Source organism: Capricornis sumatraensis, chromosome 4 (genome assembly GCF_032405125.1).
Source record: "Capricornis sumatraensis isolate serow.1 chromosome 4, serow.2, whole genome shotgun sequence".
Lineage (NCBI taxonomy): Eukaryota > Metazoa > Chordata > Mammalia > Artiodactyla > Bovidae > Capricornis > Capricornis sumatraensis.
In genome coordinates this window covers 135,240,789-135,256,122 of record NC_091072.1, presented here as the reverse complement: position 1 = coordinate 135,256,122, position 15,334 = coordinate 135,240,789, and the positions used below count along the sequence as shown (strand labels likewise).

Here is a 15,334-nt window from a genome sequence, read left to right as displayed (position 1 = left end):
AGATCAAACTCTTACTAGCACTATCTTCAGTCTTACCACAACGATGCTTAGAAGCATCCAAAGTCTTTATGTGGTACTGAGTCATGAGCCAAAATCTAGCTTATGACCAATGAGACCAACATGATTTGATCCCTGCCTATCTCTCCAGGCTCGAACCACACTGTCCTCTTCCTGTTCATTGCTTCTCCACCTCAGGGCCAACACCTCCCTTGCCTAGACCTCAGACCGTTCTCCCATTTTGTCACATGACTAGTTCTTTCTCATCATTTTTGTCTCAGCTCAAATGTTACATTCTCCATGAAGGACTCTCCTAGACACTCACCTGAGCTAGACCTTGTGGGTTGTCTACTCTCTTTATTTTTTTTTTCCATAGTACATAGTACTCTCTGAAACTATCTATTTGTATGTTTAATTATTGTCAGTCTCCTTCCAACCCTTATCAGGAATATAAGACCTGGTTTGCCTCATTCTCCACTGTATCCTCAGGCCCTAAAAACATGCTTGGTTGCCACATATAAATACTTCAGTAAATCAGGAATGTATGAGTCCATGAAGGAATGTTTTGTTTTGTTAGAACCATATCATCATGTGTTAAGCACTGGTAGCCATAAACCAGTTTGCAAAGGCAGAACTCAGCCTTTCACATGCATGCGTGCCTGCTAACTCACTTAATCTTGTTTGACTCTTTGCGACCCTATGGACTGTAAACTGCCTGACTCCTTTGCCCATGGGATTCTCCAGGCAAGAATACTGGGGTGGGCTGCCATGCTCTCCTCCAGGGGATCTCCCGACCCTGGGACTGAACTCACATCTCTTGTATCCTGCATTGGCAGGTGAGCTCTTTACCACCAGTGCCTCCTGAAAAGCCCTGCACTTTCATATATCCCTTGTTAAATAAATATTCTGAGCTATTCTATTAATCTCTGTAGGGTTAAACAGCATGCTTTAATAGTGCTTTTTCTGCAACTATATGAATATTGTATTATATTATGTCTTTATTATTTTATTTAAAAATAAGTATAAATGGAAAAAATTGAAGTGCTTTATCCATTAAAGATGAAACAAAGATCAAAAACTATACAAGAGATCACTAGCCAAAATAGTTATTGGACTTAAACCAGATGATTGCATAGGAAAATGAAAGAAAAGCAAAAATCTTTTAATGTTTATGAAATGTTGTAGACAATTAAGTGTAAACAACTGAGAAATGAGTGATTTTACAATGTTTTAGCTCTTTCCTAGAACTGTTTTCATTTAGCTAATTTAATATTCTATATTTTGTCAATATATAAAAGTGGAAAACTGCCTACACCTGGGTTTTTATCTTATTAATGAATATCAGGACCCTTTATTCCATTATGGTATTTATTATAATAGGATCCTCATCTTGTTTTCCCTAAGTTCATCTCTGAACACTTGAAAGATACAGAAACAGTTAAAAGGGAGGAACTGGACAATGAAAGTAAGTCGTGGTTACACAACATAGCTTTCTAAAAGGTAGGTACACTGTTTGTAAGTTACAAAATTATAACTGTCAATATATAACATTACCCAGAAGAAAGCTGACCCAATCAAGTTTGAATTTGAAAATTTCTATTAATAAAAAGTTTGCATATAAATATTTGATAAAACTTTCAAGTACAAGCATACCTTCTTCAATAGGCTCATATTTCTGAATGATCTCAGAAGCAATACTTTCACTGAAGTCAAGTGTATACTGCTCTTGCATCAAAAATTCGACCAGGTTCTTTTCTAAAAGAATTTTCCGGTTTTCAGAATACGTGTTGAAAATCTCAATAATTTCTTCTCTGTATGTAATAATTCGATAAATTGTTCTAAATTCTTCTATGGTGATTCTTCCTTGTTTCAGCCTGTCATTATCCTACTAAAAAAATTTACTGGTAGGCTCACATTTCGAATGCAAAAAACACACAAAACAAAAATGTTAGAGTAGTTGTGTAACATATATACCAACTTATCCTGAAAAGAAGTTACACTGGATTCTTATTTTAGATAAATATATAAAACTGCATGAAACGATGCCAGTTTGGGAATGACTAGTGGATAATTACCACTTAAAACCTGGTGGCTTTATTCTCTATTACTACTTCTGCTTTGCAAATAGGTTGGATTTCACATATATGTGTTAATATATGATATTTATTTTTCTATTTCTGACATACTTTATATGACAGTCTCTAGGTACAACTACATCTCTACAAATGACCCAATTCCATCCCTTTTTAATGTATAAAATAGATAACTAACAGAACATATACCCATTTGAATTCAGAGTTCAGAAAAATAGAAAGGAGAGATAAGAAAGCCTTCCTCAGTGATCAATGCAAAGAAATAGAAGAAAACAATAGAATGGGAAAGACTAGAGGTCTCTTCAAGAAAATTAGAGATACCAAGGGAACATTTCATGCAAAGATGGGCTCAATAAAGGACAGAAAGGGTATGGACCTAACAGAAGCAGAAGATATTAAGAGGAGGTGGCAAGAATACAAAGAAGAACTACACAAAAAAGATCTTCACAACCCAGATAATCATGATGATATGATCACTAACCTAGAGCCAGACATCCTGGAATGTGAAGTCGAGTGGGTCTTAAGAAGCATCACTAAAACAAAGCTAGTGGAGGTGATGGAATTCCAGTTGAGCTATTTCAAATCCTGAAGGATGATGCTGTGAAAGTGCTGCACTCAATATGCCAGCAAATCTGGAAAACTCAGCAATGGCTGCAGGACTGGAAAAGGTCAGTTTTCATTCCAATCCCAAAGAAAGGCAGCCAAAGAATGCCCAAACTACCCCACAATTGCACTCATCTCACACACTAGTCAAGCAATGCTCAAAACTCTTCAAGCCAGGCTTCAACAGTATGTGAACCATGAACTTTCAAATGTTCAAGCTGAATTTAGAAAAGGTAGAGGAACCAGAGATCAAATTGCCAATATCCACTGGATCATCAAAAAAGCAAGAGAGTTCCAGAAAAACATCTACTTCTGCTTTATCGACTATGCCAAAGCCTTTGACTGTGTGGATCACAAAAAACTGTGGAAAATTCTTAAAGGGATGGGAATACCAAACCACCTGACCTGCCTCTTAAGAAATCTGTGTGCAGGTCAGGAAGCAACAGTTAAAACTGGGCATGGAACAACAGACTGGCTCCAAATAGGGAACGGAGTATGTCAAGGCTGTATATTATCACCCCGCTTATTTAACTTATATGCAGAGTACGTCATGAGGAACTCTAGGCTGGAGAAGCACAAGTTGGAAGCAAGATTGCCAAGAGAAATATCAATAACCTCAGATATGCAGATGACACCACCCTTATGGCAGAAAGTGAAGAAGAACTAAAGAGCCTCTTGATGAAAGTGAAAGAGAAGAGTGAAAAAGTTAGCTTAAAATGCAAAATTCAGAAAACGAAGATCATGGCCTCTGGTCCCATCACTTCATGGCAAATAGATGGAGAAACAGTGGAAACAGTGACAGACTATTTGGGGGGCTCCCAAATCACTGCAGATGGTGACTGCAGCCATGAAATTAAAAGATGCTTGGTCCTTGGAAGAAAAATTATGACCAACCTAAACAGCATATTAAAAAGCAGAGACAATACATTGCCAACAAAGGTCCGTCTAGTCAAACCTATAGTTTTCCCTGTAGTCATGTATGGATGTGAGTTGGACTATAAAGAAAGCTGACCACCAAAGAATTGATGCTTTTGAACTGTGGTATTGGAGAAGACTCTTGAGAGTTCCTTGTACTGCAAGAAGATCCAACCAGTCCATCCTAAAGGAAATCAGTCCTGAATATTCATTGGAAGGACTGGTGTTAAAGCTGAATCTCCAGTACTTTGGCCACCTGATACGAAGAGCTGACTCATTTGAAAAGACCCTGATGCTGGGAAAGATTGAAGGTGGGAGGAGAAGGGGACGACAGAAGATGAGATGGTTAGATGGCATCACCAACTGAATGGACATGAGTTTGAGTAAACTCCAGGAGTTGGTGATGGATAGGGAGCCTGCCATGCTGCAGTCCATGGGGTCTTAGACACAACAGAGTCAGACACAACTGAGCGACTGTACTGAGTGAGAACAGACTGCATAGCACAGGGAACTCTATTCAATGCTCTGTGGTGATCCTAAAGGGAAAAGGAAATCTGAAAGAGGGGACATATGTATACTTATCTGTCGTTACCTTTGCTGTACAGTAGAAACTAATACACTATTTTAAAGCAACCATACCTCAATACAAATTTAAAAAAACAAAAAAACCTGGTGGCCTGGGCGCCCAGTTAAGTAAAGAAGCAAACCCTGTTCCTCAGGAAAATTGCAGCCCATAAGTAGCTCTCTGCCCAGAAAGACTTGCCCAACTTCAGGCTGGGGTATTAATACTAGTGATTCTTCAAGACTGAGAACGTCCCTGAACCATCTGGATTTGCCTCAAACCTCGTCCTCACTGCAGTGATGACATACACCTTCCCAAGAGGTACTTAGGTGTGCTCAGTCATGTCTGACTTTTTTGCAACCTCATAGACTGTCACCCACCAGGTTCCTCTATCCATGGGATTTTTAAGGTAAGAATATTGGAGTGGGTTGCCATTTCCTTCTGCAGGGGATCTTCCTGACCCAGGAATCGAACTGGGGTCTCCTACTCTGTAGGCAGATATTTTACCAGCTCAACTAGCTACCAGGGAAACCTATCACTGAAGATGGGGAGTTATAATTTTGGTAGAGAAGGAAAAGGAAAGCACAAAGGGTAAATAATGAGAAGAAAGATGAGGCCTGGGGAACACAGTGTCAGCAGAAGAAAAGGGGGAAGAAGAAAAGTGGTAAGCAAGGAAGGTTCAAATCTGAGTCCTGAGCCTCTTAACAGCAGCCTCAATACTAATATAGGGTATCAATGTATTAATATCTCCCCTGTAGGGTAAAACTGAAGATCAAAAGCTTTATATGTCAATTGTCACCAGTCCCAGAGCCGTGGTAGACCAGGACTTGAACTAACTCCAAGGAAGGAAAGAAAAAACAATACACTATTGCCTGTACTCAAAGTGAGAAATGGAATATTTCCTGCCATATCAATAAACAAAGGATATCATCAATGATTGCAGCCCTCCAATGTGAGCTGGCAGGGGGCTTCCCTGATAGCTCAGTTGGTAAAGAATCCGCCTGTAATGCAGGAGACCCCGGTTCAATTCCTGGGTCAGGAAGATCCACTGGAGAAGGGATAGGCTACCCACTCCAGTATTCTGTCCTGGAGAATCCCATGGACTCTATAGTCCATGGGGTCGCAAAGAGTCAACAGGACTGAATGACTTTCACTTTCACTTTCGATGTGAGCTGGTGAGCCCTGAGAGAGCTCAGGAAGGAAAGAACACCTGCTATCAGACTGCAGCCACTCCCCATGTTGAGCCCTGAGGAGGATATGAAAACACAGAATAATGACCCCAGATAGCTGAGGTGCATATCAAAGGAATGATTTCAGTGAGCCCAGACACTTACATCTTCCTATACTTAGAAAAGCACTAAACTACTTAAGATATCTGGCTTTCTTTAATTTACAATGATCTTTTGACATTCAGACTACCTATCCTTTGTAAAATTTCTATGTAACCTGGGTCCCCCTTGCCTCCTCGGAGCAATTCTCCCAGGATTACTTTAGATGCTACCTCCCAGGGTCAAAATCCTAAAAATCCCCATCAAACAGAACATAACTCTCAACTTTTAGGTTGCATGTATTGATTCAGTTGACAAAGGTGTATATGCAGAAATAAATTAATGTCAAATACAAGTCTGATCTCTCTAACTCTCTTAAATTTCTCAGTGTTTCTCCTCTGTTTTCAAGACAAAATCCAAACTATTGGCATCCAAGACCCTCAAAGACATGGTTTCTGTGCCCCACCCCACCACCACCACTTCTTCCATGCACTTCACACTGTTGTGTGCTCTGAATCAATTACAACATACATACCAAGCTACCCCTTGCTATTGTAAAGGCTGTTTCTTCTGTCTGGAATATTGTTTTCTTTTTTATTTAAGTTGGTTGGGAAGAGCTCCTGGAGTAGGAAATGGCAACCCACTTCAGTATTCTTGCCTGGAAAATTCCATGGACAGAGGAGCCTAACAGACTGCAGTCCATGGGGTCACAAAGAGTCAGACATGACCGAGTGACTGAGCATGAGCATGAATTTCTACTAATCTTCAAAAAAAATGTCCTTCTCCTGAAGTCTTCCCTATGTCCCTCTGTGTCTCCTCCCCAGGTCATGTTAGACAGCCCTACCTAGGATTCCTAAAGATTCTATACCTGCTTCTCTACTGGGGTTTATTATACCAGAATGAAACCTTTACGCATCCCTTCTAGAATTGTCTCAGATGCAAAGCCTATCATTTGTTCCCATATCCTTAGTACGTATAGGGCTTCCCTGTTGGCTCAGGTGGTAAGTAATTTCCCTGTAATGTAGGAGACCTGGGTTCAGTCCCAGGGTCGGGAAGATCCCCTGAAGGAATCAATGGCAACCCACTCCGGCATTCTTGCCTGGAGAGTTCCACGGACAGAGGAGCTTGGCGGGCTACAGTCCATGGGATCACAAAGAGTCGAACATGACTGACTAACACTTAGTACGTATAAGAGTGTCTGACTGAGGCCTTCAGAACTTGATGATTCTGATGAAATATGTTCATTTAATTGGAAAAGGGGACTAAATATCTCCCTAAAACTAGGGAGAGCAGGAAAAGATGCCTTTTAAAACATTTTACAGAAAATATGCAAAATCTCAGGGCCCACTCCAGGGAATATTACAGCTTTTCAAAATGTTACATATTAACCACTTATGAAGTGACTTAGCAGCAGCAGCAGCAATCACTTATAGTTTACAAAATTTAAAAAAAAAGAGTAATGAAATCATCTTTCTCCAGTTTACAAAAAAATAAAAGTTCATTAAGTGGTTATTTTTTGCAAGGCATTACAAAAAGAACTTTCCCAAACAATTTATGTATAATTTTAAAATATATCTTTTGGGGACTTTCATGGCAGTCCAGTGGCTAAGACACCATGCTTCCAATGCAGGGAGCCAGGGTTTGATCCCTAGCAAGAGAACTAAACCCACATGTCATGCAATGCAGCCAATAATAATGAAATAAATAAATAAAATAAAAATTTAAAGTTTGAATAATTCTTTTAATTTAAGGAATAAAATGTATCTTTTACCTTAAGCCTATGACCCCCATGAAGGTAGATACTTTATTCTTTTTTTATTCCCAAAGCTTATTACTGGAAGATGGAAATGGGAACCCTCTCCAGTATTCTCGTCTGGGAAACTCCATGGACAGGGGAGCCTGGCAGGCTATGGTCCAAGGGGCCACATGGGGCTGCAAAGAGTCAGAGATAACTGAGCAACTGAGCACACTATAAATTAGGAGCCTAGAGATCATACGTTTAAATGAATGATTGCATCCAGGAGGATAAAAGAACATATTAAAATAATTCTATTGTAACTCATTCTGATAGTATACTTTAGAAAACAGAATAAAGGTCTTTCACGTTGTTACCATTTCCATTGCTCAGTTTGCTAGTGAAAAGATGAAATGTTACTTAATAAACAACATTATAAGAAAGCTGATCTATCTGATGAGAAAGCTGAGCTATCAAAGCCAGAACTTTTAACATAAAATGTAGCATTTTAAAATTCTTTTTGAAATTACCCTAAAAACAATGTATTCAAAATATAGTCTAGGAAATCTTATGACTTGCAACTTTTCCCTCAAACTCTGACATACTTTTCTTATGATCTTTGGGAGAAAAGTTATGACCAACCTAGACAGCTTATTAAAAAGCAGAGACATTACTTTGCCAACAAAGGTCCATCTAGTCAAGGCTATGGTTTTTCCAGTGGTGATGTATGGATGTGAGAGTTGGACTATAAAGAAAGCTGACCACCGAAGAATTGATGCTTTTGAACTATGGTGTTGAAGAAGACTTTTGAGAGTCTCTTGAACTGCAAGGAGATCCAACCAGTCTGTCCTAAAGGAAATCAACCCTGAATATTCACTGGAAGGACTGATGCTGAAGCTGGAACTCCAATATTTTGGCCACCTGATGTGAAGAAATGACTCATCTGAAAAGACCCTGATGCTGGGAAAGATTGAAGGTGGGAGGAGAAGGGGACGACAGAGGATGAGATGGTTGGATTGCAGGTAAACTCCTGGAGTTGGTGATGGACAGGGAGGCCTGGCATGCCATGTCCATGGGGTCGCAAAGAGTTGGACACGACTGAGCGACTGAACTGAACTGACATACTAGTTTAAACTAGCAGGCAACTTGTTCTTTCTCCTTTTCTTATTCCCTGTATCCTTCTGTCCCTAATGCATGCATGCATGCTGGGCATGCTAAGTCACTTCAGTCTTGTCCGACTCTTTGCGAGCCCATCCACTGTCGCCTGCCAGGCTCCTCTGTCCATGGGATTCTCCAGGCAAGAACACTGGAGTGGGATGCCATGCCCTCCTCCAGGGTCTCTTAGGTCTCCAGCACTGGCAGGCAGGTTCTTTCCCACTAGCACCACCTGGGAAGCCCTAATGCAGATACAGTAATCAGAGGCACCGAAGACTCAGTCTTCCCTGAAGAAGGCCTTTGTGCACATCTTGGAGTCTAGCCTGAAGAAGGGAGCTTGGGCACACAAGCTGCTGTGCAGAGGACACACCCCTTGTCCAGAGGACACACTGGTTCCAGTAGCCAGTGGGGCTTGTGTTTCCGGGTTTGGCTGAACCGTGGCAATTATAGAGAAATATAAGCTCTTGAAATTGAAAAGGATACTATTCCATATTCAGCCAGCAATCAAGACCGTAATCTAAGACTAGCTATGTGAATTGAAATGACAGGAGATATTTCCTAAAATTAGCTTGTGCTGTGTTTTGCTGTGCTTAGTCTATCAGTTGTGTCAGACTCTTTGTGACCCCATGGACTGCAGCCCTCCAGGCTAATCTGTCCATGTGGATTCTCCAGGCAAGAATACTGGGGTGGGTTGCCATACCCTCCTCCAGGGGATCTTTCCTGCTACAAATTAAAAATAATGATTAAAAACAATTTTTTAATTTAATAAAGGTATTTAAAAAAAACTTAGAGAACTACTGCTCAAGTTAAGACTCAGCAATTAATTTTGGAAAAAGAAGTTTAGAATATTTTGCCAGGGTCATGAAGTTACACATGGTTTACTCAAGTTTTATAATAAAATTTCACCTTGTCAGAAAGTAAATTCATGTCAGAATTTATGTCAACTATTAAACACTTAGGAAATCAATACATATAATGTAATTTTCTCTATTTTTTGTAACAGTCATGATGTAGCTTCAACTAAAATTTACTCAGTGCCTACTTGATGCCGAGCCTGATACTAGGTACCTTCACAAATGATAACATTTAATATTTAGAACCATCCTGCAAAATAAATATATTAGTCTCCCCATTCTGCAGATTAAGATATTTGCTCAGAGATTTCTGACTTGTCAATCAAGTACTGCACAACTAGGTTCTAACAGACTGAAGAATTTCTACACCCAATAAGCTTGCTAATGATAACAGCTCTGAGACACTAAGCGACTTTGTGTTTGTGTGGACACCAAAAAAAAAAAAAAAGATTCACTGTGATTCATTTTATTTGCTTTGGCTAATAGGTGTATCGTTGCTGAGTGGAGAGATCAGCAACATAAGTTAAAGCAAAAGAGTTGGATGTTTAAGCTTAATCTTGAGCTATCTAGAAAATTCAGTTAACCAATATACTTTCCCTAGGCATACTACTTAATCAACATTTTAATCCATATACAGCAATTTCACATAAGGCAACAAAGCATTTTCTATTAGGAGAATTATTTAAATAGAAGATAATGGTTTACCATAATTATCACCCTTGTTTATACATAATTCATGCTTCTAAAGTATCTGAGGTCATTTTAAAGGGGTTTTTTAAGTATTCTAAGGAATCTCTGCTCCTCTAATTTTTATAATTAACATTGTTTTCATAGCCACTTTAAAAAGTTATGCTAAACAAAATAGACCTTTAGCCTGGCTATGTCCAAATAATCATAAATTCCAATCAATGAGCTATTTATTGAATTGTTATACCTGTTAACATTGTACATAATGCTTTTTGATACAGCTTGCATTTTACTCAAGTGCATTTCAAAGACCTATCTCTATCTTGCAGCTAATTCAAAGCAACTTGAAAATCACTAAGATTTACAGTATTTCACATTAAATACAGATTTAACATATTACTCCCTCTGTATTGTGCTGAGTGTGAATTTTATTAAACCAGAAAGCACACAGCTGTTTCTCCCTTTGGGCAATATCACTGGGGGAAAATTCTATGTGTAAAGACCTTTCACAGAAATTTGCGTTCTTCAGGTGTGGTATTAGAAATTAATCAAAATTCTTATCGCTTATGGCAGCACAAGCTACTTGGAGCCATAGAAGCAACTCTGTATTCTTTGTCTTTTATAGCGGTCTCCTGAGAAGTTCAGTTTTTCTTTTCTGAACCTTCTCTTTTGGTTAGTAAACCTGAGGACTAAATCTGACTGAGAAATGCTTGCTCCTGTCTTTCTGCTTATTTTCTGAGCAGAGTCACCAATCACCTTTCTTCAGGACTAGCTCTTCAAGGATATTTACATGATGAAGAGATAGTACTTCATTCCAGAGGAAAAAGCAGGTTTGTTTACTGTCCGGCATAACGTTAATAACAACACCCTCTGGGGCAAAGATCAGACAGGCTTATTGACCGTAATAAAAGCTCTGGGTTTCTTAAGCTCTCTTCTGAGGTCCCTCTCAGGTAATACACCCACGGTATGTGCACATGTCACCAGGCCCTCCTCATATCACTTTGGGAACAGGGCTAGGAGAAATGGCAGCAAAATCGTGGTACCCTGGCAACTGGTATATTTGGGAGTACCAAGCCTTCTTTTTTCTGAACTGGAACGTGTCTCTGCAAGCATTCCTGGAACTTTACCAGGCTCACTGGTTAGCCCACATGTGAAGTAACAACAGGGGCTTCCCTGGTGGCTCAGACCGTAAACAATCTGCCTGCAATGCAGAAGACTTGGGTTTGATCCCTCAGTCAGCAATATCCCCTGGAGAAGGACATGGCTACCCACTCCAGAATTCTTGCCTAGAGAATCCCACAGACAGAGGAGACTGGAGGATTATAGTCCACGGGGTTGCAAAGAGTTGGACAAGACTGAGCAACTAACACTTTCACTTTCAAAGTAACACAGGCTTCCCAGTTTAGGTTAGCTGGTAACAATTTCACCGTAGATTGTGTTATCTGGCTTCCCAGTTCCAAGAAACTGGAAAGTTCCAAAATTCCAAAATCATACTCAGGACATCTACCTTCCTAACTATCTGGGTTGGCTAGTCTAGTATTCTTGCCTGATTCACCAAGAAATTTGCCATCTTCCTAGTAAAAAAAAAAAAAAAAAAAAAAAAACTCAGCTCTAACACACAGCTTTTTCTTTTTTTTCATGATCTTTCCATTCATCCTCTAGTGACAGAATTGAGCCAGGTACCCTTCCTACTAATTCTTCTTAAAACAAAGGGAAGTAAAAAGTCATTCAGTTATGTCTGATTCTTTGCGACCCCATGGACTATATAGTGGAGTCTCCAGGCCAAAATACTAGAGTTGGTAGCCTTTCCCTTCTTCAGGGGAACTTACGGTATAATTCCTTGAAGATGAGTAAAATATGATTTTTCTCAAGATTGCCCATGCATTCTATAAATCACTAACATCCAATTCAGTTACCATTTCATCATTTATATGATTTGAACTAATCAGATGACAAATCTTAATCTGTTGTGAACATCTATGCATTCTCAGCAGATTGTTCTAAGCAGATACCTTGGTATTATTTCAAATTTTATCAACAACTCTTGATAAAATTTCCTCTTACCTAAATGCTTTCCATTTTGATTATGAATATATCTAACATAATTAATTGCTTTAATTTCTAAGAGACTAATCTTTCACATGTATTTTCTGCAGAAAACATACAAGTAGCTATCCACATTTCCTTATATTGGATGAAGTCCTTCCTAGGGTGGGATATTCAGGGGACGGATATTATCTCACCTTAAAAATATATTTCACATGAATAGTATTGCACTGAATATCTAATTTTTCAAGTAGTTTCAGAGCTTTTTCTAGGGTAATTTTTCCACCTTTGAAGTCATCTCGAACCATCAACAAAAACCATGTAGGAGACACACCAAAAAAAGAAGTTAAGGAAATTCTCACAAAAAGTCATTAAGTACTTAAAATGACTAAGAATATTTTGTCTCTCTTCAATGTTTTTCTTTTCAGAGGATAGTCTATCTCATGCCTAAGTGAGAAAATAATTTTATGATAAATAATATTTAAAACAAAATTAAGTAGGTACTATTTAGTGCTAAAGGTATGAAAGGACTTAATAAAATAAGAATTATAGGAAAAGAATAAAAATTAACATTTGAGAAATACAGCTATTATTTGGGAAATACAATCTATTTTCTGAAGACATGAACACCAAGATCTTTCTATCACTTGATCTCTCTCAGGATTAGTTTCCTCATCTGAAAAGTGGTCAAATTAATACTTCAGGAAGGTAGGGGCATTAAATGAGCTCATAATATATCATTCAACATAGTTTCTGTTACTGAGATTTCAATAAATAATAACCATGTCTGATATGATTATTACCATTATACTAGCCAAATGTCCAGCTACCCACATGCCTCCAAAAGCAACATTTTAAGGACCATAAGAAAGAGGTTTTTTTTTTATTTTATTTTTTCCTAATGCCATGGTGAGTGTCTAATTAGTATGAAGGAGAAAACAAAAATAATCAAGCTTGCTTCACCTACAGAGAAACAACAGAATTTAGGACACTTCAAACTGAAAAAAATAAGATTGAGAAGGATTAATATGACAGTCTATAAAATCATGAAAAGTATCGGTAAAAATTGTTCAACAATACACTCAATTTCAGATTGTTAGAACTAATGGGAAGCCCTTCAATTTAATGGCTGTGACTTAATATGGCAAAGCTCATGCTACAAGAAAAAGATACAGGAAGCTAGGGAAATTTAAAAAAAAAAAAAAAACTCAGGATGCAAAAAGGAGGAAGCAGTTTACACTCAAATGAGAGAAACAAGCTCAGGAGTCTTCAAAGGGGATAAGTCAAGAGAAAGGAAAGAGGAACAGAAAGGACTTCTGAGTGGATATTTGTTCTCCATATTTTCATGACCTGAAGTTTCGTTTCTCCTCACTTAGAAGCTTCTCCCCATTATGAGTTGTCACAGGTTCCAAATATAATTAACTCCTCCCATTGGCAAAAAAGGGATTCCTTGAAACTCATCCGCTGTTACCACTGCCCCTTTTCTAGAAAGAAAGCAGAAAACACAGTGGTTTGTTGCCTTTGTTCTTTGCAGTTAGTGCAACACTTAAATCCCCCAGAGACTGTATGGAGGTTTGTGGTCTCTGCACTTCACTGCCCTTAAAATTTTTCTGGCTTCTTGCTTATGTTCTGACCATTTCCAAACCCACAATGTTTATAAGAGAGGCAACCCTTGCCGTCTGGCGTTTTCCCATGAACAGCCATCGTCTCTCATTTTATTTTTACCATTTTGTTTAAACCCCTCAAACCTTTCAGGATAACATGCTTCCACTGGGTTGGGACAGTTATTCTGACGGCCTGATTGCAAATCACTGCCATTGTGGTCCCCAAAGGGTCAAAGAGCTTCCAAAACTCCCTAGAAACTCTGGGTTGCTTATCTTAGATCTACGACCACCTATGCAATAAACACACCACTTTATGAAGAAGGCTGTTCTGGAGGCTAAGTTCTTAAAAAATCTTCAAAATTCGTATCACTGGTTGGCTGGGCACCACACTGTCAGGTGACTGTCATGTTTTCCTTTGGGTCCAAACGCCCATTGTGATCTCATCAAAAGTTCCATACTTCACAGAGCAAGCTCCTCTATGACTTCATCAGGAGACTCAGAGCTGGCCAGACAACCTGTTTTTGGCATGGTCAGACATGGTAATCTTAAGCTTGAATGTTTAACACCTGGATGGGAAAGGTGCCCCATGGAATGTTCTCTCATCCTCTGAACACTGTTTATTCCAGAAGCTCTGCTTCTGCCACAACCAAACATGTCACGTAGCACTCTGAGTAGGAAAGAGAAAGAAAAAGTAATTCACAGACTACTGATACAGGCTCCTCCAGGGGAATTTGTAAATGCCTTTGATGATCTCTGTCTGCTTATCCGTGATGAAAAACTCATGCACCATCAAGGGGAGTGTGCGGGCTACCAACACTGCCAAAAATATTTTGTCCCACTCAGCATCGATGGGAATGCTGTCCTCCTGTCTCACCACAATGTCGTGGGCGACTACAGGTTTTTCGACTACCAGAGCAAACTTTCTTTCAAATTTGATCTGCTTCAAAACCAGTTAAAGGACATCCAGAGTCATGGAATCATTCGGAATGAGATGGAGTACCTGAGGGCTGTAGTTCTGTGCGCCTTGAAGCTGTATGTGAACGACCACTACCCAAAGGGAAACTGCAACGTGCTGAGAAAAACAGTGAAAAATAAGGAGTTCTTGATCGCCTGCATCGAAGACCACAGCTATGAAACAACAGACTACTGGAATGGGCTTTGGAAATCAAAATGGATTTTCCAAGTCAATCCATTTCTAACCCAGGTAACAGGGAGAATTTTTGTGCAAGCTCACTACTTCAGGTGTGTCAACCTACATGTTGAAATCTCGAAGGACCTGAAAGAAAGCTTGGACGTAGTGAACCAAGCTCAGTTGGCCCTAAGTTTCGCAAGGCTTGTGGAAGAGCAAGAGAATAAATTTCAAGCTGCAGTGTTGGAAGAACTACAGGAGTTATCGAATGAAGCTCTGAGAAGAATTCTACGAAGAGATCTTCCAGTGACCCGTACTCATATTGACTGGCAGAGGATACTCTCTGACTTGAATCTGGTGATGTATCCTAAATTAGGGTATGTCATTTATTCAAGAAGTGTGCTATGCAACTGGATAATATAAAGGATTGCTCCTGGTAACTGTCTTGATCTGATTCAGTTGTGTTTCCGGGGATGGGGGGTGGGGGAGGCACTGAGGTTATTCTTCTAAAGTTGAGAAGCCACCAGATATGTCCATCACTTGGCAGATGTAAATTTGGGGACGATTTTTGGTTTTACTTTTTTTAGGGGGGGCACATCACACAGTCTGTAGGAACTTGTTTCCCCAGCCTAGGACTGAACCTGAGCCTTCAGCAGTTGAAAGCAGAGTCCTGACCACTGGACTGC

At 39.4% G+C, this 15,334-nt stretch overlaps 2 protein-coding genes across 2 annotated transcripts in view; one reads left to right on the top strand and one right to left on the bottom strand.

The window, feature by feature from the left end:
- Positions 1–12,241, bottom strand: part of PLCZ1 (phospholipase C zeta 1) — a 45,846-nt gene extending 33,605 nt beyond the window's left edge. Inside the window, exons 1-2 of the mRNA XM_068971750.1 lie at positions 12,113–12,241; positions 1,651–1,882 (exon numbers count right to left, since the gene is read on the bottom strand). Coding sequence (XP_068827851.1) covers positions 1,651–1,882; positions 12,113–12,223 — 343 coding nt within the window. The 5' untranslated portion in view covers positions 12,224–12,241. The remainder of the gene's footprint in view (positions 1–1,650; positions 1,883–12,112) is intronic.
- Positions 12,242–14,171: 1,930 nt separating this feature from the next.
- On the top strand, positions 14,172–15,071 carry CAPZA3 (capping actin protein of muscle Z-line subunit alpha 3). Its single transcript, XM_068972120.1, has one exon. The coding sequence runs from the start codon at positions 14,172–14,174 to the stop codon at positions 15,069–15,071; it is 900 nt and encodes a 299-aa protein (XP_068828221.1).
- Positions 15,072–15,334: the final 263 nt, after the last annotated feature.

Bases quoted from the DNA above. Each gene is read 5' to 3' on its own strand.
- CAPZA3 (XM_068972120.1), top strand. From the start codon at position 14,172: ATGTCACGTAGCACTCTGAGTAGGAAAGAGAAAGAAAAAGTAATTCAC.